Source organism: Parasteatoda tepidariorum, chromosome 5 (assembly GCF_043381705.1).
Source record: "Parasteatoda tepidariorum isolate YZ-2023 chromosome 5, CAS_Ptep_4.0, whole genome shotgun sequence".
In the NCBI taxonomy this organism is placed as follows: domain Eukaryota; kingdom Metazoa; phylum Arthropoda; class Arachnida; order Araneae; family Theridiidae; genus Parasteatoda; species Parasteatoda tepidariorum.
The window spans coordinates 76,665,554-76,693,092 of record NC_092208.1 but is presented as its reverse complement, the minus strand read 5'-3'; the positions used below and the strand labels follow the sequence as shown (position 1 = coordinate 76,693,092).

Below are 27,539 nucleotides of genomic sequence, written 5' to 3'. Positions count from 1 at the left end.
GTATTTGTGGTGTAGTTATGAATTTTGTAATTGTTTGCTTATGTGCTGTGTATTGTGCGAGCTAAACTGTCGACCAGACGTGGACTATACGGTTAAGGGTTTTGCAAACCAAGGTACGTGTCCTCGTCTGGAAGAAAAGAAAAAAAAAAAGAAAAGAGGTTCAGTTAGACTCTGAGTTCATTTTATGAAATGAATGAAACAAAAATCTGAATGAAAATAAATTAAACATAAATTTTGCATAAAAAAAAATTATGTTTAATTCATTTATAAAATTTTGAGTCGAATATTCTATAGAAATCTTTCAAGTTTACCTACGGTGTTCAAAACTCTGACTTTTCTTTCCAGTTTTTTTTTTAATCCACGATTTATAACAAGAATTTGTTCCGTGTGTGATTTCTTTGTAACTTTTTTTTTCTTTTTTACTTGGTAAGAAAAGTTTGAAAATAAAGAGATTTTAATATCTTATACAATCATTGCTCATATATTACCACCCTTTGTCAGCAAAAATACACAAATTACAACCCCCCAGGTGCTTACGTTACATTTGAACTGTCCTATCTGTTAAATATTAGCAAAAAGATAGATTTTTAAAATTTGAAACTAGTTTTTACCTGAACTGAATTTAAATTGAATGGAATTCATCAATTCGACTTTCCGAATTCGAAGGTGATTTGTGAAACTTTTTTTTCTATGTATGTTTGAAATATTGAAGAGATTAAGTTTCGTACTATTAAAGTAAATTCTAAGCTTCATTTAAATAGAATTTCACCTGAACCTAAAAGGAAATATATATACGTGGAGGTGTTAAGTACGCGAAGTATTTGTTAAGTCCTACCAGTCGTAAATTATGTATACTTGTTTTTTTTACCAAATTAGAAAATATTTTTCTTAAGTTAATGTTTAAATTCGTTAAATTAATTGTATTTAATGCAAAAACATGTACCAGAATTTAACACAGAAAATCATAATTTGATAAAATATAATATTTATATTTTTTTAATTTTTTTAAATATTTATATTTCTTTAAAACAATATAAATTTTTTTTGTCTTGAGACAAAATATTATTTCTTTCGAAAACATCTAATTTAATTAATTAATCACTCACTTTTTGCTTATAATTATTTAATACGTTTAACCTGTAACTCTTTTAAAAAATCAGATTCTCTCGATACTTTTCCCGAATTCGAATTTCGCCAAATGGGAAAGATTTAGTCGCCAAGTACTTTCCGAATTCGATCTCCTGCTAGCAGAAGGCAAGGCATTCCGCTACGGCTGGTAAACACGACGGTACCGGCAAAAGGGCTCACGTTTTCCGGGTAGACATTCTAATCGCAGCTGCTATCGAAGTAACTCCTTTTTAACCTCTTTCTTCTTTTGAGGTCGTTTGCATATTTGTGCGTCGAACAAGTAGGAGAGTGAAAGTTACTTTATACAGTAGATTTTCTTCAGAAATATTCTTGCTTTATTTTTAACTTGCAGTTTGTGATTTTCGTACAATATAATTTTCTTATCTTTAACTGACTCACTATCTTACTGATCTTTGAAATATGTGGAGCATTACGTCACGTGGAATTATGCAACGTGCCTGATAAAATTATCTCATTGCGAAGATATTTGTTTACATCGTGACGGAACAGTACCGAAACAAAATTGGAATGTACATCGACTTTGAATACGAATCGAAATCAACGCATTCGCTGGATGAAGATTAAAGAATCTTAATGAAGATTGCTCGCCGCCATGTGAAATGTTACCTCGCGGATGTTGCTCTTGTTGCAATGATGAAAACGAGATGGCGCCACGAGAACATTTTGCAGACGAGAGATCTGCGCGGGATGGAAGAGGAGGATCTTCCTTCGGATGCGCAGATTTCTGCGGATCTAGTCGGGTACGTGGTGATTTAATCTTGAACTTCTCTCTGAAAGTATCCATATGAATATTAATGAAACACAGTTGGGTTCAATGCAAAAAAATCAATGGATATGTATACGAATACTGGTTTAGAATCTTTTCACAAATTAACGATTAAAACACCGAATTTAAAAATAATAAAAATCTGAAATTTAAAAAATTTTCATTTATTTTTGTTTACAATTAATTTATACCTTTAATTCGATCAATTGTGCTGTAATATATTAAATAAAAATATGATTTAAGGCTAGTAAAAAAAACTTTATAAACTGTTAAATTTCCAATTATTAAAATGCTACGTAGTTAAAAATGAAAAATAGTATCATCATGATTGAATAGTTTCTTTTTCACATTTTAAATTTGCAAAAATAGAAGCGACCATACTATATTTAGTATTTAAAATTTAAATAAAAATCAATAAAAAAAAGGGTGTCAAGTTTCTGCATTAAAGAATCCCATGCTTATATGCAATTTAGAAACTTTAATGTAGTGTTAGGATTTTATTAGTGCAAATAAATATTTTGTGTTAAGCATTTTAAGTTGAAATAATATAAAACGTCTGAAAAATTTTAAATAATTTTATTTAATTTTTTGTTACAGTTCCTCCTCTTTGGCGACAATTTTCTTCTCAGAGAAATCGATGTTTAAATAGTTTTCAAACTGAATTAAATGTAAAAAACGATAAATACATATTTTTATTTCCTATTTACGGAAGAGTTTCCTAAAATTACCAAAAGGTAAATTTTAGAAACTGATAATAAAATTCGTATTTTAAAATATGCTTGAAATAATGGAAGCCTTTTTTTAATTTTATTTAATCGATATTAATTACTTTTAAAGAAAAGTTTAAAATTCATTATCTGACATCTAGAAAGAAAAAAATATTTCAAAGAGAATAGTATTTCTCATTTTGTATTGTATTTTACACTCCTAACACGTCTTCTTCATTGGGTAATATAGGAAAAAACCAGTTTGTTATGCAAGAAAATAAGAAGATCGAAAATCAAGTTCATTCAGTAATCGAAGGATCGAAATATTCTTAACTTTAAAATATATTATTAGTCGTTTTCTTAAAAAAAATGACTATCATTTTTTCTGTACTCTACTTAAGACTTAGCTTATTGCCCATACAAGATGCAAGCAATGTAGCTTACCTATCTTATTTGTAATAGTTTACCTATTTTATTTGTAATAGGTTACCTATTTTATTCGCAGAGACAATTTTGAGTTATTCTAGACAATGCAAAATAAAAGACGCACAATTATTACAATAAGTATTATAAATTTTGTTACTGTGATAGTTCTACGTAATTTATTTTTATTATGAGGTAATTTAAATTTATGATAATGTTGTGCTGGGTTAAAACTCATGATTGCCAAGCTGTGCAATCATTAAATACTATTCTACTTAGAAACTCGAATTCGTTAAATTTTAATTTTTCAAACAATAAATTGGAAACTTGAGAAATAGTATCCATATAGATTAAAATGATTAGAAATATTTCCAAGGTATGTAAGCAAATTCTAATAAACAATTTATTCTATTCGCCGTAAGGAACAAAATAGATAGTTGCTTATGTTTAAAGCATTAATAGTTATATATTGAGTAGAGTCTAATTATTTTCTCTCTCAAGCTGTATGACGAGAGAAAATATTCGCTCTCCAAATATATAGCTCAATGAAGACAAAAAGGATAAAAAATGAGAAAAAAACGAAGTGTTAGTTGTATTTTAATAAAATGTTGATTGTTGTGAATCAAATATTTTAACGTTTGTTTTGTTTAGTATATTTATAGTAAATATATACAAACAACTGTACTCAAATTATCAAAAATAAAGATAAAAAAATTAAATATTTCATTTAACAAAAATTAGCATGTTACCTACAAACTAAGTGGTAAATTTAACTTTAAAAAAAAACGTTCGTCTTCTTCTAACTTATATACTAGAAATGTTAACATTTTAGAACCATTTTTAATACGTTCAAATAATTTTATTTTTAATGGTACACTTTATTTTATTATGTAATATTTATTTTATTTACTGCACTCACGTATTGTTAATATAACATCAATATACTTCCAAGGAAAAAGGTAACAATAAAATATTTACAATTATTTCCTGAGAGGAAGTACTATCATAACAATAATTCAACTTTACTAGCGACTATCAGCGAAACCAGGTTAATAACTGTTCTTTATCCTGCAAATTTATCTCAACTTGATGAGTACTTTTCCTGGAGATGAGTATTTATCTCAAGAGTTGTAATCCACTTTATGACCTCCAGTTATTTTATTCCCTTTCCACACTCTTAATTTATTAAGTTGTAAAAGCTGCGGTAAACCTGACTGTATTCTCTACCTTCACTTAATTACGTAGTATTACAGTGAAGTTGGAAAATTAATACCCTTCCTCGCCTGTTTTATTGATTTTTGATTCGATTATGCTTTGCGTGATGATTATTAAAAAAAAGATCAAAATTATGATTGATGGTTAAGAAGTACCTCTACTTTCTTGTTTATGTAATTATTGTTTGTCTGACTTTTTTTGTTAAGTTTATTTATTTTTGTTAAATTAAGATTTTTGATTTAATTCACTAATTTTTCATTAAATTCATAAAATTTTGCTTAAATTAAGATTCTTGATTTAATTTACTAATTTTTAATTAAATTTATAAAATTTTGCTTAAATTAAGATTTTTGATTTAATTCACTAATTTTTAATTAAATTTATAAAATTTTGCTTAAATTAAGATTCTTGATTTAATTCACTAATTTTTCATTAAATTTATAAAATTTTGCTTAAATTAAGATTTTTGATTCAATTCACTAATTTTTCATTAAATTTATAAAATTTTGCTTTAATTAAGATTTTTGATTTAATCTATTTAATGGTTAAATAAGAATTCTGTTCGATTTTTCCCCCAAGATTTTCAGAGGCGTAATTTTTAAATAATGCATAAAAATTTTGAATTTTTCGTGTTGTTGTTTCTCCGTTGAATAAACAGACTAAAAAAGAATTCAAAATTTTCCACGATTCTTTAAAAAATGTTTTTTGAATTTAAAAAACAATATTTTTAATTTTTACTACAGTTGAAATTTTTATAGAAATTGATTTTATTTTGAATGAAAATATTAACACTTAAATTTATCTTCTACATTTCGTGTTATTAAAATTCAAGAAAGGTCTTTCGAATTAATATTTAAATGATGAAAAAAATAAAATATGACATACTGCATTTGAAGAAGACTTTAAAAATAAGAAATTATAAAGCAAAAATACGAGACAGGCTGTTTTGAAGAAAAATTGTTGGAAGGGAATGGTTTAACACGGACTGTGCCAAGGAGTAAGTAAGAAAGTACAATTGAAGAAGGCGGGAATAAAAATAGTTTGTTTGCCTGGTAGAACTTGGGATTTTTAACAGTCTTATATCACCTCCTCTAACTATTTTCACCAATCAAACAAGTTTTATTGTATTTAATATCGCCTTAATACTTTAAAATGACGTCACATTTTTATTAAGTTTTTATATTTTCACCTTAACTATTAATTTGCCTTGTATTTGTTTACTTCAAATTTCATCAGGATTCTAGATATATTTAGTCAATTACGGAACATCAAAACAGTTTCCTTAAGGAACATAATTATTGTAATTTTCTTAAATATTATAGCCTTTAACTGGGTACTTGCAACTCGAGAAGAATTGAAATGATTATGCCTAGTCATGTGAATTATATCAGATTTAATTGGATACCTGTAAGGAACGTAACGCTTGTGTGTTAAACCTAATTGGTTTCTGAATCGACAAATGAGATGATTTACCCACTATGACGTCACTTGCAGGTATCCAATTATACTGCCTAGTAATGGGATACCTGCAAGTGACGTAATGTGGGTATCTCGATCCTGATTAGTTGTTGAAATGTTGCATTTGTTTACGTTAGTTACTGTTCTTTCCATTCTATTTCGAGTTAGCCAAGCTCGTCAAGTATCAATTCTCTAACGTGACGTAATCTATATACTTTCACGAGGATTTTTTCACGAAGATTTCAATTCTTTCACCCTATATTTCTTATTTAACACAAATACAAGCACTGAGTCAAGCAGAACGTAAACAAACTAATTATACATCGAAGTTGCCAGGTACACAAATCATGGTTACTATAAAATACGTTAACTGATAGTAAATCTAAGTTAAGTAAAAGACGTAGACGAGAAATAATTATATTTCAACGAATTTGAGAGACGGCACCGTATTTGATTAATTTCAAGTTACTTAACATTCTAACTTATGTGGTGAAACTTACTCAACTTTAACACGCCATTTTGCTCATAACTATCAGCTGGTGCTGACGTCATCGGTTAAATTTTTGGGTATCCGAGTTTTTTTTCTTCTTGTTGTTTGTGCAAGTACCCAATTGAAAAAACCACGTAAGTGCATTATGATAGAGTTCAAGAAAAGTAACTTGGCAACTATTTTCTTTCTATTGCTAATGCCATGCACACTTAACTGAAATTTTAGAAAAATGAGAAAGCAAAATTTATATTAGAATTATTTTTGTGTTGTGTAGCTCATCTTACAAAAATGACAAATACAGAAAAAAAAACTCTCTTTTGTATTTTTTGTCACTTATATTGATTTTTCGATTGCAAGGAAGAATAGAGCTCTGTTTTTTAAGATAATAACTCTTTTACTACGCAAATAGGTATTTTTTAAATGAAAGCTATTACTTAAACTTGTTTTAAATTGGGAAAAAGTCTTATTAAAATATTTTTCGTTGTTGTAACATTGTAATTTATTATTGCAATAATTTTATTTGAACAAATACGAAGCCATTTATTCAGTTTGAGTCATTCATTATAAATGATTTATGATTTTGCATTTTATGAATGACTGGTTGCCCTGATATTTTACATTACACGCATTTGCTCGTTTTTTTTGGCATCATTCCAAATGTATCGCAGCCAACAAGTTATTTTCAGCCAAAATGTCATCTGCTGTTTATCAACAGACACATATTTATACATTTAATCAGATGAGATATTTTGTAATATTTTTTCCTCATACATAGTTTGAGTAGTAGAAGTGAATACTGAGAAATATTTTTTTAAAAAATTTATCTGAATAGTAATCCTTTATTTCAAATGAGCATGTTGATGGATAGGAATTCGTAAATAATTTTAGATTGAGGTTCTGATTGTTATCAACAAAGAACTCTATAGAGATTCTATTTCAACTGATAAATTATTGAGAAATCTCAAAGTAAAAGAATACAAAATATTTAATTCATAATAATCTCAATTTATCTTCACAATGAACTCCTTTTTCAAAAATATGCGAAACAAGAAGTAAATAAAACATCGCACACTCTTTGAAATTTTGGAGAGCGATGAATCTTAATACCGCTTAGATTTATTGCAAACTTAATATGGTGCTAATTGGAACCATATTATGGAACTTCTTAAATTTTAATACATGATGCTATGGTTTCCTCCTTTACGGAAACAGGATATAATTTAACAAAAATTATTAAAGTTGCAGAAAACCTGCGTATCAGTGATACTGCATCTAGCTACAGCTATATCTCAGTGATACTGCATCTTACTATAGCTGGATCTTAATCTTACTAGCAACAGCATCCTACTACTGTTGGATCTCAGTGTTTGCATTTTACCACAGCTGTATCTCGGTGATACTGCATCTTACTATAGCTGTATCTCGGTGATACTGCATCTTATACTATAGCTGCATCTCAGTGATATTGTATATTACTGTATCTCAGTGATACAGCATCTAATTATGGTTCGATCGCAGTGATACTGCGTTTTATTATAGCCAGATGAATCTCAAAGGTAACACTTTCAAAGCTTGGGAAGTCGTGCTCTTTTTGAGTAAACTGTAAAAAGATCAAAGTCGTTAAATCGAACGACTCACGCGCTTTACCCAGACAGTATATTACGCGATCAGAAATTCAAATAAAAGTAATTCAATGGCTCCCTCAAGCCTAAAACCACGCCTAACTGTTGTATATGTATTCTAGATGTGTAGTTTTGCACGTAATTTCAACATGTCTGCTTTATGATTTATTCAGTATTTCAGTTTTAAATTAAAAAAAAACATGTTTTGTTGGTGTTTTAAAATTAAAATTTTATTAGAATATTAATTGAACAGTTAACTGAGCAGTTAATTGAACAATTAATTGAACCAGCCAATACACTAAATTGGTTCGTATTAAATTATAACTCAAATTAATTTATTCAAACCAGTTCATTCTAGTCTTTCAGAGCATTAGCAATATGAATCCACAAAACAATAAATTTTAATTGGAGGAATTTTATAATTTTTATAACCGCCGTTGAACAGCCGACCTAATTTCGAGTTTACAATTACCAATGTTCAACCCCGTGGCCTTGTGATATTGAACCTTATCTAGAAGACGAGGATATTCCTGGATCAAGTATAGGGAAAAACTTGCCTTCGTGAAGGACTCTTTGATGGAACTAACCTGCATTGGCGTCACATGAAGAGGGAAACCACGAAAATCTCCCGCGCTTAGTCTGACGACAAGGGGGACTCTAACTCATAATCCTTCTACCACTGAGGATATTTTACATCAGCGCTGCGGTCGGTGCGACCCGGGAGCGGAATTTGAATCTACCAACCATGGCTAAGATACAAACCCGTTCACCTCCTTGGGAGGTGTTCGTACTATCCCCTGAATCGGATCCCCTGGCTCTAATTGGAGGATTTTAATCAATGTAGAAAGTTTGATTTAAATAATCGATGCAGTATTTAACTTTAATTTGAAAAAAAAAAATCGATTGATCAAAATGATTCGCCACACGATGTTATTTGTACTTGTTTATTCGTTGTTTGATTTGAATTGAGTCAGTTCCTTCGATTAAGATACATCAAATAAGCTTATCCCAATCACAAATGAAACCAATAATTCAAATCGTTTGCTTTAAGTCAAAAAATACGTTTTCACGAATTACAAGGCTAGTTCATATTTTCCTTATACACGTAAACAACTCATTTTTTTCTTTACCTTGTTCATCTATTTGCATACATTTTTTCCATGTTGCCACGCGAGACAGGTTTAAAAAATAATAAAATTTCACCCGCGCATAAGATCTTATTTCTTTGTTGAAGCCATTTCGTCATTGCCTAGACTAGACTAATTCCTCTTGAATAAAAATACTTTCACCGAACCATGAAAATATTTTTTTTGAAAACAATGAATGGAACTTTACATTTTATGAGTCACCAGCACCATGATGTTCCATTTTAAATGCTTGCTGTTATTCAGTGGCATTTATATGTCAATTATGCAAAAACAATAGGAGGCAATATTGAAATAATGGAACTCAATGACAAACAAAGGGTTCTCTGCTGTTACTTGGGGTCGAATGTTGTTCAACTTTAGAACTTTCTTTTTGTCAGTCATATTGAAAGTGATGTAATTCTTTTTTTTTAGAGAATAATGATAAGCATGAATTGTTTCTTTGTGTTCTGATTCTTATGCAAGAAAAAAGTAAACAACTTTTAATTGCTTGTTCTTAGGTTTATAGGGTGTCCCATGTGTCCCGAAATTCACGCTAGAAGAGATTTTGATGGAAAGTAAAGATTTTTTTAAATTTAAAAATTATGAATTTTTTTATTGATTAGTAAAGTGTTCGGTATAGAGTTATAAATGATAAAACACAGCGGCTCCGAATTTTTTCCGGCTGCAGAATTCTAGATCAGCGTTTTCCACAAGTTGTTCTGCGGAACCCTAGTGTTCAGTGGAAAGGTCATTGGGGTTCCCAGAGTCAGGACTTTTTTTTAAGAACTAGTAATGACTTTTGACTTACATCCAATCATTATTGATTTATTATTTTGGTAATTTTTGTGAAAATATTCAAGTGATGTGTCAATTAAAAATATGGTATTCACAAAAAAATAATAATAATAATAATTACACAATAATTTTGTATCAAATTTTTTCATTCAAAAGAAAGAACCAAATTCATCAACAAACAAATTTGTTTTTCTGTTAATCATTCTCAATCTTTATAACAGTTGTTTTTCGTATTCTTTTAAACGGAAACAATAACTCAGCTTATTTAATTAATTTTCAGTTTTTGCTTAGCGCGGTAAACAAATTCGGAGCTAAACTAGATGTTTCTACCAGACTTGTGACTTCAACTGTCTGACATAGCGCTTAATTTAAAGACATTTTGAACGTAAAATTAATTGCAAAATTCTAATTGTTATTTTGTAATATGACGACAGATGTATGGTGGCCTGAGAGTTGACCTCATATCAGAAGAGTCCCGGGTTCGTATCCTGGTTAGAGGCTTGTTCTTTTCTTTTCTCTTTGTACTATTTGTCCTTGCAACGTTCGCCCTCCTAATATAATGCCCTTGAAAGAGTGATCAACACCTGCCCTTCTGAACCCGAATGACGATAATAAAATAGTTTTTTAAGGTACCTTTAGAAGTAACCTGTTACTTTCGAAACAGATACAGTACAATAACACATCCAAAATATCTGTTACATGAAATAATAGCTCCTTTTTTTTATACTTTACGATCCTGAAAGACAAATACAATCATCCTCTCACAATTCAGAAAGCGATTTTTTTCTCTTTTTCTTTTAGTTGGGCAAGGAAAAAACAATGCTGTTAAAACTACAAAAGAAATTTTCGAGCCCCCTTAACCCGGAAACATGTTGCTTCCGGCATCAATTTATTTCAGGAAACAACCCTACAAATCGTTTTAGAAAGTGTTTGAAAAGAGAAAAAATTGCTATTTTTAAATTTTTCAGACAATGCGATCCCGCATCCCGATGTGTGTTTTACGGGACAGTTTCTGTTATATTTAGTGACAGTTGCAGCAAAATGTCAAAAATCCCCCCTCTCATCGACCTCCTGGTTTAAACTTTTTATCGTCTGCGCTTTGTTGCTCACAACATGTAAATCGCGGTCACGTGATTTATGACAGATGGTAACAGCTGCGAGAGTTTATTTAGTTTGAAGTGGCATTTGTATTAAAGTCAGAACGCTTTAAGTGTAAAGAGACTCAAAATTATGCAAAACGTTTTAAAAATTAACTATATTAAGCTGACAGTGATTAATGATTTTCATAAAAAAATATATATGGAGACTATTTTACTAACAGAAATTTCAAAATGCATTAATAATTAATATTTTCATTAGCTATTATTAATGATTTTTTTTTCTGTTTAATTTAATGATTTCTTAAAACTGTTATTTTAAGAAATAATTTTCTCAAATTAAAATTTTTTTAAATTAATATTTATAATTATTTTTATTGAATTTGATAATTCTTGAAATTGTAATATTTAATTAAAAATCAATTTTTAAAATTTTTTAAGTTATATTTATAAAGGCATAATATAGGTTGCTTACTAAAATATTAAAGACAGCAAAGATTATTTAAATTCAATTTTTTGAGATACATTTTCATTAAATCAATACTTGAAAGAATAAAAATTATTTACTTGTTTCAAACATTTTTCAATCTAGCTACATACTTAAGTTTATTTGTAATTTAAATAACTAAACATGTGTTTGTTCTCTTTAAAATATCGTTAGAAACTTTTCAAAACGCACATAGTTTTCCTCAATAATAATTCGATTTGTTTCTTTATGTTTAACTACAAAATTATGAAGCTATGACCTTAATCTAAACATAATTTAACATAATTAAAGAAACGTATAATTTTCGAAACCAAAATTAATAATTTCTTTAAAATTTTGCTTCTTAAGTCCTCAAAATTATGTTGAATCAAAATAAATGACTCTTTTTTGGAATTAATTATAGACAAAATATATTATGCAAAGAAAGAAAAGTACTAAAACTATATTGATAAAAATGTATGCATATAATGCAATATCATTAAATTCGAAATTAATTCTTATGTTTTTGTTTAAATATTTAATTTTTTGATTGCTCTGTAATTCTTATAAAATTTTTTGATCGATAGTATTTTTAATTTTTTAAACTAATTTCTAATAATTGAATAGTATAATTGTTTTTGTTTTTTTTAGAATAATGATAATGTTTTTCTCTTATTATTATTTTTTTATATTATTTTATATTCTATATCTGTAATATCATAATCTAATGTTAACTTAATACTTTATTATGAAATATAATTATAAAGTAACGAATTACTGAGTTTTTTTAGTACTTTACTATGTGTAAATTAGTATGAGTTAATTTTTATGAGTAAATTATTATGAAGGCATATTTTAGTTACGATTCGGATGGGTTGTAATAAAATGGCGTTCTTTTTGTATCATCATTACATCTTCTCTCTCTCAATTATATCTTCTATATCATTATCATCTTTATCGTAAATTAACTTCTTAATTATTCCATAAGCTTCACTATTGAAGTGAATTGTTATTAACGTGCTTCACTCAAAAATTTAAATAGGTTATAAAAATATTTCATATTATTAATTTTCAGTCTGTTATATCTTCTTATTGTGATTATCTAAAGTTGACTTCATACTTTATTCACAAAGAATAACTGCTTTAGAAATTTTTTAAAAATATTCCTCGGGCTTCACTGGAAATGACTTGTTGTGAGCATGTTTTATCTATATATTCAAATAAGTTGTAAATCGCCTTGTTCTCCCATTATTAATTTTCTGTCTTTTATACCATTTTAATATCATTTTCTAATGTTTGCTTCCTATTTTATTTAAGAATTACTATTTTAGAGAAATAAAATGCAAAATACTCAGAAAGCATTACTCAAAGTGAGTTAATGTGAACGTACTTTATGTATAAAACTCAAACACATGTACTAAAAATATTGCCTTGTTCCCTTATAATTTATTTTTAGTCTATAATATTTTCTTAATAACATTATTTAGAGCCGTGATGGTTCACGGGATAGAGCATTCGCCTCCCCATAAGGTGAGCCGGGTTCGAATCCCAGCGATGGCTGGTTGATACGAATTCCGCATCCGGCTTCCACCGTAAACAGTGCTGACGTAAAATATCCACAGTGGTAGACGGATCATGGGTTAGAGTCCCCTTGTCGTCAGACTAACCATGGGAGGTTTTCCTCTCCATGTAACGCAAATAAGGGGTTAGTTCCATCGAAAAGTTCTCCACGATGGCAAATGTCTCCCAATACTTGATCCAGGAGTTTCCTTTGTCTTGTGGATTAGGTTCAAAATTACAAAGTTTCGGAGTTGCCCAAAAAATTGGATCGTTGGTTCAGCGACGGAAATAAAATAAAATATATCATTATTCAGAATTAACTTCATACTTTAATCAAGAACTGTTTTAGAGAAATGGAATGCTAATTATTCCCCTGAGCTTCATTTAAAACGAATGTGAGCTGGCTTTTTGTTATTAATTTGCACTGCCATATTACTTTCTGTCATTTTCAGCTCAAGTCATTAACCCAACTAAATTATCTAATTAACCACGAGACTTTACTGCTGACTGATGCATATGTTTTTGAATTTTTCTTCTCCTGATAAATATGTCAACGTTGCATCGCGGGTTACAAATTGCAAACCTTGTTTGGAAAAAAAAGAAGAAAAGAAAGAACCAAATGAAAAGCTGTCTAACTCAAGGATTAATAAAAAAATTATTTACTTTAGTCTGTGGAAGCTCACTACATTGACGTAATGAACTCGTAAATGCTTCAAGACTTAACGATTTCCTGACCGGTTTCTCAAAAACTGTTCTTTTAAGATTAAATTATGTACTGTACATACGGTTTCATTTACTTAATAGCTGTACCGTTTTCATAGCCTTGACATTATTTCCCCCATCTCACATTTCCTTGTTAATTCACCATTCTCATGCATTTTACGAGAAAACTTAAGAATTCCAGCTCTATCTATGAATGGTTTCGCATCGTTGCCATTATATTCCTTTAAATTCAGCCATTAAACGGAGAATCGTATTTTAATGAGGAATTATCGTGCTTTTGAATCGTTTGCATTATTATTGGAATGCGTTTATTTATCGTTTGAAGAACGATTTATGGATGATGAGAAATGAAAACTGCCGAGATTGTTTGGGCCTGGATCGTGGCACCTATTAAAGAGGTTAGTTGTGATTTTTTTTTCTATTTTGCGTAAATTCGTTTCTGAACTACCTAATTTTAAAAACCAAATATTTGAGAATCAGGAAAAATGACTGAAATTTGAATTATTCACAAATAATATGATTTTTAAATTAATTTATTTGTTTGTAATTTTAAATTTTATTTTTATTTTTGCTAAGAATTAATTTGTTTTCGTAGTTTTGTATTGGAAAAAATGCATGATTTGATTTGCGAATGTCAAGTGAGAATTACGATCACGTAAAATCAGTATTGAAATCACATGAACCTAATTAAATTCTCATGATTCTTGGAATCATAGAAAATCAATATTCTTATATACATATATTTCATAAATTCTTATTTAACTGTTGACCATCTTTGAAAAATACATGGAAGATTTTTTTTCCGTGAACATTTTCTGTAATAAATTAGCCTTCAGGGAAAAAAATGATGAGAATGACCAATATGTATAGAATTTTCTCTTTTATATATTTTTACTGCATTGACTTGTGTTGCTGTAAAAAAAGAAAGCAAAAATGTATAAAGAAAATGTCTAGTATTGGCTAAATTTTATAGAATGTATTATTCTCACTATTTTTTGCGGCTTCCTTCTCTGGCTAGAATTATTTATAGTACTACGTAAAAAAATGAGTAGAATGAGCTAAAATTTACATTGTCCATAATATACAGTGGAATTAGCTAGCTTCTATAGGCTTGAGTACGCTAGTCATTTGTAATGTTTCAAGTGACCAAGATCAGATGCCGAAATGAGGAAAAGGTATAATCTGCACTNCATACATACATACATACATACATACATACATACATACGTACGTACGTACGTACGTATTAGCGTTTTATATAATATAGATGATATGTTTTCAATTGAGTTGCGATAAAGATAAGAAAGATATTTCTTTTATTACATGTTTTTAAAACCCTTTTCAAATTTTAAGGAAATGAATATGCACAAAGAAGGTTATGGAAAAAAAGAAAAACGTTATCGAAATTATCGTGGAAGGCGAAATTAAAAAACCCCTAATTGCTGGAGAAAACAGAGTAGTAGTTCGAAGGTATGATTGGAAACATATTGAAGCTTCATATGAGAATCTAATTGGTTTACATGTTTAGAATAGCATTTTCCCCATTTATGATTTGTCAGATTTCGATGACGTTTTTGTTTTTCTTTGCTGAAATAGTAATTTGTAACCCCTAATTACATTTTTGACTTCCGTTTTTGCACAAGGAAACAAAAACATGCTTTAAGAGTGATGATTACTTGTTTTTGAAATCCTTTGCATTTTCCCCCATTTATTTTAAGTGTCATTCTCATTTAGTAAAATAATTTGTCCTTGACAAATAGTTTACCTTTCTGTAAATTGGATATGGATTTTTAATGGTAATGTGTTTTGATCATTTAAATTACGCATTTCTCACTATTTGTCTTATATTCACCTAAATTACTTAGTTTGATAGGCTTGAGGTAACGAAGTGGTCAACTACAATTTTTCCAAAGAGATCTTTTTACAACGAAATGTTTCTTAATACTGTTTCCTGATAGGTATTCTACCAATTTCAGGAACATCCTTTCCATAACAACATACCATACAAATACATATTACAGTCCACTTGGTAAAGGAGGTGTCTTCCCCCAAAAACGTTTTTAAAAAACGGGGTACCATGAACAATTTAAAAATGTGGCTTATCATTACATTGCCTACGCCCTTCATTGGATAAATAAATTACAGTAATCTGTTGCTGAAAATATCACTTATGCTATACATCCATAAATATGTGCTTAATAAATAGCAAATAAAAGGATCATCAAGTTGTTGACAAACCAGAAAGATCGAATAATTAGTAAAAATATATTTAGATTTATAGTGCGACAACAAAATTGGAAAATATTCCATGCCACGTACAAAAAATTGCAAAGTTCTTTCTTTTTTCTTTTAAAATTGTCAAATTTGAAGTCAAATTGTTGAGGATTAACGTGCTATTGTGGCGTTTCGTTCTGACTGAGTTCTCCCTAAGTGTTTCAGAAGGGAGTTCCGCCCTGTTTGCTCTCTTTGTAAAAATAACATCCCTTGAAAATACTGTCTTTTTATTCATATTACATTAAGAAAAATTAGTTCACTGTTTTAAGAATAATTACAAACTGGTAAAATTATCTGTCTTTATAGGTTTCATTCTGATTACCATTACAAATATTTATTTTGTTAGTATTATTCTCCACTAATTAAACTTTTACTAATTAAACCCCACTAATTAAATTTGTTTTTTGGGGGGGGGTATATTTTTAAGTGATTTTAAATATAAAAAATATTTTTTAAATAAGTACTTTTGAATGTTTATTGCCCTAAAGTTTTCGCTTTAAATTATAGAAAACAGCTTTTAAGTTATTTACTATTTAATAATTCTTTTAGTTTGCTTTCTTTGAAACAATTAGTGCACAGTGATTGTCTTTTAGGATGTCTTTAATTATGTTTTATAAACTACAAAATTTTCTCTTATTTTGATAATGAGTGAGTATTACTCTTCGAAATACACACATAATAGTATAGGAGGGAAATTTAAATATTGAGGATCAAATTCGCTTATTACATAATACTACACATTTGATAAATTTTTGCGGTGTTAAGTGAGTGCCCTTTTTTTGTGAGAAAGCACCCTTTTTATTCATNTTCGCTTTAAATTATAGAAAACAGCTTTTAAGTTATTAACTATTTAATAATTCCTTTAGTTCTCTGAAACAATTTGTGCACAGTGATTGTCTTTTAGGATGTCTTTAATTATTTTTTATAAACTGCGAATTTTTCTCTTATTTTGATAATGAGTGAGTATTACTCTTCGAAATACACACATAATAGTATAGGAGGGAAATTTAAATATTGAGGATCAAATTCGCTTATTACATAATACTACACATTTGATAAATTTTTACGGTGTTAAGTGAGTGCCCTTTTTTTGTGAGAAAGCACCCTTTTTATTCATAGGGAGAACTCTGGTTCTACCTTGAAGTAGGAAGAATTGATCAAAATACCTGTCAATATCATTCTTTGATAAGCAAACAACATCGTTAGATTTATAAAGCTGGCAGGCGGATATCTATTGAATCGATAACATTTTTACAATTATTTTTTCATCTCCAAGGGTACTTCAATTAAAACAAACTCGAAGTCTTTATAATTATCTAAAGGGCGAATAATGTAATTAATTGGCAGCACCATTAATGATGGGGCCAGTTCCGGTTAAATCCTGTTATTTTCTTGGCCATGCTGGCGTGGGAAGGTAATTGCACAATTAATGGTTGAACATTTGTTGAAGAGATAAGCTCAATTGTTTTACTTTTAAAGAATACTTTTTGGTACTATTTTTGTTCTGAACATCCGTGGAAATGATTTAATTAGAGATAGCTTCCAATGAAAACGATTGCTGGAAAAAATGGCGGAGATTTTTTTTTGTACCTGAAATTGAATTAAAATTCTTATCAATTAAATTGTTGTGATCAATCAATCATCGTTTTAAATTACAGTGAATTTTACTATGATATTCTTTCTTAACGCTAAACAAATAGTGGAATTGAATTTAAATAATGATCTTGTAATATAATGTATTATAGCTCATGTATACAGTGCGCTAGAAAAAACACACACCTTGAATAACTTAAAACTTTTGATCTAGTAAACGGATTTTCACGAACTGAGACTCAATTTTAATGGTTTGAGACGATGACCTCATATATGCTAATTAATTTTTGCAGACGATATTTTAAGTTGCGAAATTAGACACAAAAACTTATTTTCTCTGAATAAACGAACCCTTTTTTGCTGGATTTGGATTTTTTACCCTCAAAAAATAGGGGGTAGCAGCAATATAGGAAATATGGTCCCAATAGTTTGGACAACAGAGCTGTCGAAAGTTTGGACCCCTTAATATTAATTTTACTTATTACAGTTAATGTTGAACTACGATTACAAGAAAGAATGACTTTATCAGTTAAAAATGAGATTACAGTAATAATTGCATGCAGTCTTAATTACTGCAATTTATTACATTTTATTCAACTCTGCTATATATCATCGTATAGTTAATATATAGTTGTTTTTTAATAATAAAATGGCACTTTATTAATCGATTAGAAATTAAAATTCAGACATTAGTTAATTATAATTTCGATAACACGGATATTTTTATGGGCTGAGCTCAAAGTTTTATATCGAAATAAGTGCCAATATAAAATAAGTAAACATATAAATATATCGAATAAGGTAAAATAATTTCTGTGACACGTTATACATAGGTTTGCATTATTTTATAAACGGAAAAACGAGCCAGAAATTATTTTACCTTAAGTGTATTTCACAGCCCATCGGAATTTTTAAAAATTTCATTGCAATATTTTATTTTAAAACTATTTCGTTCCCCAAGGTTAAATTTTTTACAGAATTCCATGGAGATATTTTATTTTATCATAATGTTATTCTGCCGTAGGAATTTTTTATTTTACAAGCTTATAAGGAAGTTGTTTTGAAATATTTAAATTTTATTCCAAAAGACTTAATTTTTTGCAGAATTCCATGGGGATATTCAATTTTATTATATTATTATCCTGCAGTAGGATTTTCTTAATTTCGCAAGCTTATAAAAAAGCTATTTTGTGAAATTTAAATTTTATTTCCCAAGGTTAAATTTTTTCCAGAATTCCGTGGATATATTTTATTTTTTTAATAATATCCTGCCGTAGGAATTGTTTTATTTCGCAAATTTATAAAGAACTAGCGGACCCGACAGACGATGTTCTGTACACACGTCTTTAATTGGAAAATTTCAACTTTTTTTGAATAAGCTGTAACAATCTGGATCGTTTTGATGCAAATTTTTATTAAAAAGTTATCATATTATCTAACGTCATTTACATATATCTTATCACAATTCGACCAATCGATAGCGTGTGAGTATGTGTATACTATCAGCGAAGTTATAAAGAATAAATAAATATAAATTTATAAAGAATTTATTTTGAAAAATATGCATTTTATTCCAAAAGGTTAAGTTTTTTGCCGAATTCCATAGGGATATTTTATTTTTTTAATAATATTAGCCTGCCGAGGGAGTTTATTTCACAAATTTATAAAAAAAAAAAAAAAATAATTCAGTGAAATTTAACTAACATACATTCATATTTTCTTTCTTTCTTTTCTCTCTTTATTAAGAAAAAGAAAAAACCATGCATCTTTCTATTGAAAGAACATTACTTAATATTAAGGTTAATATTGTATATTTTTTTCCGAAAAAGAAAATCGTAAAACGTGAGGTTGAGATAGATAAAGCTTAAAATAAAGTCGAGATCACCCGATATTTATCTGTGGCATCTACATACGTTTCGCGTAGGCTTTATTTTTTCCCTGAGTACTAAAGAATGTTTTTTTTCTTGAAAAAAGTATCACACAAATAATCTGTCTGGTATAAAAATCAGTGGGAAGTGGAAAGAGAGCGATAAAAATTCAGAGCAGAGTGTAGTAAGAATTAAAACAACGGAAAACTCGCAATAAGATAGAGTAATATTATAGATAGTTTTCGCGTTTTATAAAGTATGTCTTTTTATAATCAGATAAGTACGCCAACTGTTGCATCAAAGCAGTGAATTAAAAGCATGTTTTTTTTAAATAATTTATACGAAATATTATTTTTGATATTATTTCTGATAAAAAGCACTGGAATTGGCGCCTTACACCTACTTGACTTACTCTATCTTGATTTTGTTTAGTTTTGGAATAAAGTTCGTTACGGTGTTAAGGTTCGGTATAGTGAATTTTTGTTATATTATTGAGAAAAGTATCGTTATATTATTAACGTTATATTATCTAAAATTATCGTTGAAAAATTTTCGTTACAATATTTCGTTAAACTATTGCGAAAAGTCGACACGATTGCATCTTGTGATTTTTTAAATCTGAAAATTTAAATTTTATTTTTTAAGCATTCAGAATTTTAAAATTATGTTTCATAATTTTTTTAAAATTTTAAATAATAATTTGTATGTATATAATATAATTTATTTAAATAAATCTTCAATAATATTTATAATTATAATTTAAGAAATAATATTTTTAAAATAATGATTACTGAAATGAATTTTTCGATTTATAATTTTTAAAATTATTATTCACAGTTGAGTTTTAAAATTTGTATATAATATGCTTAAATTAATAATTTATAGTAAAGTATAACAAAGTAATATTCTTTTTAAAAACATTTAGATTAAAAATTATGATTGTTTTTATAAAATAATAAAAGGCATTGAAATTTTTAAAATTTTGTTATAAAATACAAATTAAAAAATTAGACAGAACATTAAAGTAAAAAATAAAATCCCGTTTTGATTTTTGTTGTAAGTTCTTGCTTTTTTCTTTTTAAAACGATTGCATGAGAAAAAAAAAACGATTTCTTGTTGCTTGATTTTGAAAGTACAGAAGTAATCCAAAGGTCATTAACTGTAAGGATTCACAGAAAGTATAGTATGGTATGGGTAATGTAGGTAAAGTCATGTAATGACTTAAAATTTAAACTTTAATTTGTATTGATTTTTTAAATTAACTTTAAAATTTTTTAACAACTTAAAATTTTATTATTAATTTTATCGAACGATTTTACATTTTAATGATTTTTTTAAATTCCGTCTTTTTTAAACGTTTGAAAAAGAAAAGACAAACGATTTTCTATTAGGTAGAAAATTATTTGATTTTGAGAGTACAATGACTTGAAATTTAAACACTTGGTATTTTAAGTGGGCGAAAAAAAAATCTTAATTGCGCACTGCATACAAGTATTCATACAAAGCTACATAATGTATTACAAGGTGATTTCTTATTTATATTTCTGTACCATTTTTAGTACCCCGAATATGTATCTCTTCAGGGTGTATTGTTTTCGCTATTTCCCAATTAAATATTTTAAATATTTTTAACACTTTCACACAAAATTTCAGTAGCTTTCTTCTAGAAATTCAAATTGTTCTTCTAATTTCCTAACTCCGTGATGGATTCTTAACCGTCGACATTCCTTATTCGTAATTAGTATATGTTTATAGTATATTGAATTCTTCTGTTGACTTTGCCTGTCATGAATATTATTAAAAATGATCTCCAGACTGACGAGATAGAATTTAGTGTGCCCACTTCCTATGTGTTTACTCTTCTTCGTATTCTTTATTCTGATTGAAAAGAAGTTCGGCATTCTTTGAATTCTTTTCCCCGCGTCAGGAATTATATTTGCAACTCTCATACTTTGAATTTTTGGGTTTCTTTAAAAATTTAAAATGCTTTTCATTTTTAAAGCATAATGAATGTAGGAACTGGAGTTTTGTCACCAAAAGAATTTTTTTGCTAATTAAATAATAATTTTTGCTAATTTTGTTCTTAAAAGTTAAAATTAAACTGAGGTTAACCCTTTGACGCAGAATTTTTATTGATTTCCTTCTTACTTCATTATTTTGTATTAATTTAGGTCAAAATAAGTGAAAATTATTATTAGTAGTAATTTATAGTTATGAAATACAGCTTGAAACACTTGTGTCTTTTTCTACGTTATGAAGGTAAAATCTTCCAAACACGGCTAAGTACCAAATTATAAATTTCAAATTTCCATTCACTTGCAGCTATTGAGATCTAAGAGAAAGAGATATTCTTCATTGAAATTTCTTTAATTTACAAAATCAATTATTGATGAATTTTTGAATGTGAATGAAATTTTATTCCATTTTTTTGGATTTTATAATTTTTTACCAATATAATTCAGATAATCTAACTGATTTTTTAAGTAACCATTTGATTGTTTTTTTTCATAATTAAAAAAATACCAAAATATATCTTTGCTTTTAATTAGAGTTTAAGGGGAAAAAAAATCTGTAATAGGGACACTGTCATCCCATTTGCGTCAAAGGGTTAAAGTAAGTTTTAACTTAACGTTTCTAAACTTAATGTAACATAAGTATTCCTCGTGTATTACTGCTAGATTGTTTTTAATTTTTATTTTAAGTGTTTTCATTTTATTAAACGTATTGCATAGTTTTCATCGATTAACGTTTTTTTAATGTATCACCTTATCTCTACCATACAACCAGTTTGCACTTTGGTTAAATAGAGGGCGATTCCAATGCCAAATGACAATCAGAATTTATAATTTTACACTGTTTTTTTATGAATATGAATACATTTATTTCTTATGTATTCATATTTGTTATTAAAATATTTAAAGCATCGATATAGCATCGTCTTCAGATACCTTATTAGGGTTACATTTAAGAAAAATTTATACCCTATCGAAATTGCAAACCAAACAGTATAACATCACATTACGTTATTTCTCTTTTTTAAGTGATGAAGGAAATGTTGAGGTCTGTAGCATAATAACTCTATTAGATAAGTTATTAAAGCAGAAACCGTGGTTCCATGGAGTTATTTATTTATTATTACACATATTGTTACACGAAGAATTGTGTGCTCATTATTACGAAAGACTTATGCCCTTGTCAAATTGAAGAACAGATAGCCCAATTTAGAGAAGGATAGCATGAAGATACATCCGGTTACAACGGGATTCGAACCCGTTACCTCCATGCAACAAAGCGTTTGGCGGAGCGGCGATACAGCTCTGACAGAGAGACTCCCCTTCCACTGAGCTCAGATTTAGGCTAGGGGTGAATGATTTAGTGAGTTTTCTAGTACGTATTGCTGCTTGGTTAAAGGTACTTCTTAAGTTCTGCAAAAAAATCCTTTATTCCGATTTTGTAACATAGCCGGTGCTTTTATTAGCTTCTGATCCATATTTGTTACTGATGAAAAGACGTTTAGCGGCGTATATAGGTTGATTCTTGGATCGAACCCAGAATCAAACTCACGCACTTGGCCCACTTTTCTGGTGAGTTGTTTGCTTTGTTGAGTCATCCAATAAATTTAATGCTAATTTACTGGCTATGCCATTTGGCTGGAAAATACTTAAAACTAAGTTTGAAGATGCCCCTACGTATCTGTTTTTTGTTTTATTTGCTGATAAATTTGTTGGAGGGTTAAAAATAGATTGAAATCTGACAAATAAGTCCGAGTATTTTTATCCGAAATGTAATGTAGCTGTGTTCATATATACAATGAAGATCCCCACTTTATACTTTTAGTAACCTCTGATATATATAAAAAAGTTTTTACTGACAAATTGGTCTTAGATTTAAGTCCAATCACTACTATCGGTGAATCATGGCAAGTTTTCATAATTTCTTTGGTAAGTAATGAAAATGCAGATTTCTTTCTTTCACGAAGTAGAGCCTGTCTCGATGCACGTAAGTTCCCTTCGTTTATAGGACTAATTGAGTTGAATTAGCACAGATTAGTTGATCAGATTGAGTTGAATTAGCACAGTATTAATGCCACTGGAAGAAATTAAATAATATCAAAATTTACGAAAGAAATCAAGCCCGATGTCTTCTGTATTTCGTAGCGATTTTTTGCAGCTAGTATATACAAAATCTATTTTATAATTTTTTTTTTCAATGCCCACCTGTGTTAACATCCTTCAATTCAGGCATTTACAGGGCGATTTTGTTGGCCTCTCTTTCAGGGGCACCATATTAGGTGGGCCAACGTCGCTCCAGCAGTGAGGACAGATAGTACAGAGAAGGAAAGAACATTTATGCCTTGCCTGGGATTCGAACCCAGAACCTTTCTGATGCAAGGACAGTTCTCTGCCCCCTACACAGGCCGGTCGGCATTTTATAAAAATTTAAACCATATACATTTCTTTAATGTCTACAATGAACTACAGTTTCTTAACTGAGGTTTTAATAAACTTTATGAGCTGGCTGGGTCACTGAGCTAAACCCAGATTATCTATATCTGCTGTAACCCAGAAGCATACGATAATACAATGTAGTTGATTCTTCTTAAGCGCTTGTATGCCTTTAACCTGTAAGGGTTGACGTTATTTGTCAACTTTGGAGTACGACCCTTCTCTACAGAAGTCATTGAAAGGATATCAAACATTAGTATCAAACATTGAAAGGATATCAAACGAGATGGCCAAGAACCCTTATTTATTATATTTATTTGAAAAACGATCAACTTTGGGAGTATAATTAATTTAGCTATTACATTGATAAGAAAACTATATGATCAATTTTTAAATTAGAATACATATTACGGTTTGTACTTGCTCTTCATCTACCTTGGTATCCAATATTGAGGAATGCAAATTACTTAGATGCTTAATTACGTTGCTTAAACAGTACCTTTTAACCTTTTATGTTTCGAAACTAAAATTTGAATTTTTTAGTAGTAGTGGTTGTACTTTGCTTACGTCACAATAGTAGAGCTGTAAAATGAGCTACAAAATTCCTGTTTGGTGTGAGAAATCAGTTCTAATTAAGTTACCATCAATGTTGTTCGTAATTTTTAACCCCATCACTGGCTGCAGTCAGTAAGCGGATGATTGACTACTTTGATCAGCCTGCGTAGGAACCGAGGGTGCGCGTTATATGTCCTTGTTAAACTGTTCTACCTTAAAGTGATCGATTTTGTGCGCAGGTCGTCGGGACCATAGCAGTCAAGCCATCCACTCTACAGAGGATCAAAATTGTATGGCATGTCTTCGGATCATGTTTCCCAGACCGTCGCCAATAGATCATTGTGCAACTCTAGTGTGACGTAAGTAAAGTACCTACCTACCTATCTTAAGTTTTAACTGATCGTATGACATTCGTTTGTAAGCGCTGAGGTCCTACAGTGAACCGCGGTTCCTAGTAGATCACCGAAATCAAGCTTTGCTTGTAGCAGTGAGTGAGCGGGTGGGTGATCACTTTGACAAGCTTGAGAAGGGACCGAGATATCGTGGTATCTGTTCTCGTTAAACCGTTCTTCCGTAACGAGCCAAACTTCATCCGCAGGTAGTCCGAATACCAATACGGGAAAGCCACCCCCTCTGCGTCCCGCAGTGGACTGATCGTTAAGACACGGTTCCCAGCAGATCACTGGCTACGGTCAGTGTGCGGGTGGGTGACCACTTGGATCAGTCTGCGTAGGGACCGAGAGTGTGCGGTATGGGTCCTCGTTAGACTGTTTTACAGTAAAGTGCTCGACTTCGCGTGCAGGTCGTCGGGCTACCGAAGCGGGGATGCCATCCCCTCTGCAGAGAATCAAAATTGCGATGGCATGTCTTCGGATCATCCTCAGGGATGTTTCNTCTGATGAGTTGTTTGTTTTGTTGAGCCATCCAATAAATTTAATGCTAATTTACTGTCTATGTCATTTGGCTGGGAAATTCTTGAAGCAAAGTTTGAAGATGCTCCTACGTATCTGTTTTTTGTTTTATTTGTTGATAAATTTGTTGGAGGGTTAAAAGCAGATTGAAATCTAACAAATAAGTCAGAGTATTTTTTATCTGAAATGTAATGTAGCTGTGTTTACATATACTTCACAATGAAGATCCCCACTTCATATTTTTAGTAACCTCTGATATAAAAAAAAAAGTTTTCGGTGACAGATTGGTCTTAGATTTCAACCTAAACGCTACTGTTGGCGAATCATGGCAAGTTTTCATAATTTCTTTTGTAAGCAATGAAAATGCGGATTTCCTTCTTTCACGAAGTATAGCCTGTCTCGATGCTCGTAAGTTCCCTTCGTTTATAGTACTAATTGAGTTGAATTAGTGCAGATGATAGAATTGATGCTTCTGGAAGAAATGAAATAATTTAAAAATTTACGAAAGAAATCGAGCCCGATGTCTTCTGTATTTCATAGCGATTTTTTGCAGCTGGTATATGCGTAATCTATTTGGTATACTACCATGCATATACTATTGCATATACTACCCATTGTATCTATTGCATATACTACCATAAACTACAGTTTCTAAACTGAGGTTCGAGTTCTTTAATTATAATTTTATTTGTCTATGAATTCTAAAATAAATATAGGCAGTGCGAAATTAGCATTTAAAACGTTAGACAAAAGAATATGTTCCCCCCTAATCACCATTTTAAGTGCGTGGGCTGTCTAAAAGTCTCGACGCAGGAGCTTTTTTATCTTAAAAGGGATGTGTTTTTTGATGCATAACCTCTATTCAAGTTGCACATGGCCCGGCGCAAGAGAGTTCTTTTTTTTTGAGATAAAAGAAGCATTATTTTAGTAATGACGTACCCGGTGGGAAGTTTATTTTTGAAGCTTTTAGAGTGGGGGTGTATTGTATTTCTCCCTGTTTTTTTTAATATTTTTATTTTATTTTCTGATTAAGCTTTGCTTTTAATTGTGGCTGGCAAAATAGGGAGGGGGGAAACGTCATTTGGTCAATTAAAAAAAATTTTTTTCGGTGCGATGCATTGTTTAGTAGGATACCTCTTGAAGTTTTCGTTTTAACGCAAATGACGCATAAACTTATTTTAATACCATCCTAGCATAATAATATATGTTAATGTGAGTCTAGTACGACACAGTTACATTTTTGTGATTTATGTATAAACATGAAACAAATAAAATATTAAACTAAGAAAATGAGATATAAAAATGAGGAGTAAAAATTAAACTAATTTCTCAAGTTAAATTTATTTTATGAAACAAACTGATTTGAAGTTAAGAATGATATTTTTTTTAAAATTTTAAAATTAAATTTTTTCCCCTTTTTTTTTTATAGATATTCAGTTGTGAATTATTTTATAATTTTTTATGCATTCATATTTAACCTTTTAATGAACTCAGTGAATATCGAAATATTTATTCAACAAATACATATCTAACCGTTGAGTAGAATTTTTAATTATGATGATATTTGAGTTTTGGTCTATTTCTTGCATTGCATTAGTTTGCTAACATATATGTTACGGTAAATGGCAGAAATCAAGAGAATGTCGACATTCACTGGTGAATGTCAACAATTGCATAGTCGCTTTGGTGTGTGTCCAAAATATTTGTTGCATTCGATTTGATATTAATTTATTCGTTGATATTATTATATTTATTCGATATTTTAATATCTGCTGAGGATAGATTAGGAGAAACATCATTGCCGGTTAATCAGGAGCACCGGTTAAATGTATACTGGGCCGAGACACTTGACTTCAAAAAACATTGATGTAGGGCATACCGGGCAAATGTATACCGGGTAGAGATACTTAAAAATACCTAATATACATTTCGGACATTTACTAAAGTGACTATGGGATTGTCAAAATTCACCGGTAGAAGTCAACAACCACAAATTTTGGTTATTTATAGTAACATAAACATAAATGAACCTGCATGTAATACATTTCCAACAACATGTAATACCTGCATGTAATACATTTGAATTTATACTAAAGAACCAATGTTTGGTAAGCATAATAATTTTTTTTGCACACATCCAGCAAAATATTTTTTTGATTAATGTTTTCTTTTTTTAATACATTTCTTAAAATAAAAAAAAGTCATTTTTTTCATCGATTTCTTATCATCATAAATTCTGTCATATAGTCATAAATTGTAGTCATTTTTATGTCATCATAAATACCCAATTCATTT

General features: G+C 29.5%; 1 protein-coding gene across 6 annotated transcripts in view; it reads left to right on the top strand.

Annotated features, from left to right (window-relative positions):
* LOC107451338 (FERM domain-containing protein 4A) overlaps positions 1-27,539 on the top strand; it is a 135,830-nt gene that overhangs the window by 17,045 nt on the left and 91,246 nt on the right. Inside the window, exon 1 of one of the 6 annotated variants that reach the window (XM_043051975.2) lies at positions 1,228-1,889. The exons of 2 other annotated variants lie outside the window; for them this stretch is intronic. In XM_043051975.2, the coding sequence (XP_042907909.1) occupies positions 1,749-1,889 (141 nt within the window). In that variant the 5' untranslated portion in view covers positions 1,228-1,748. Of the gene's footprint in view, positions 1-1,227; positions 1,890-13,645; positions 13,997-27,539 lie in introns of those variants that run through there. 3 more of the 6 variants (XM_043051976.2, XM_043051980.2, XM_071180636.1) reach the window with 3 other exon arrangements.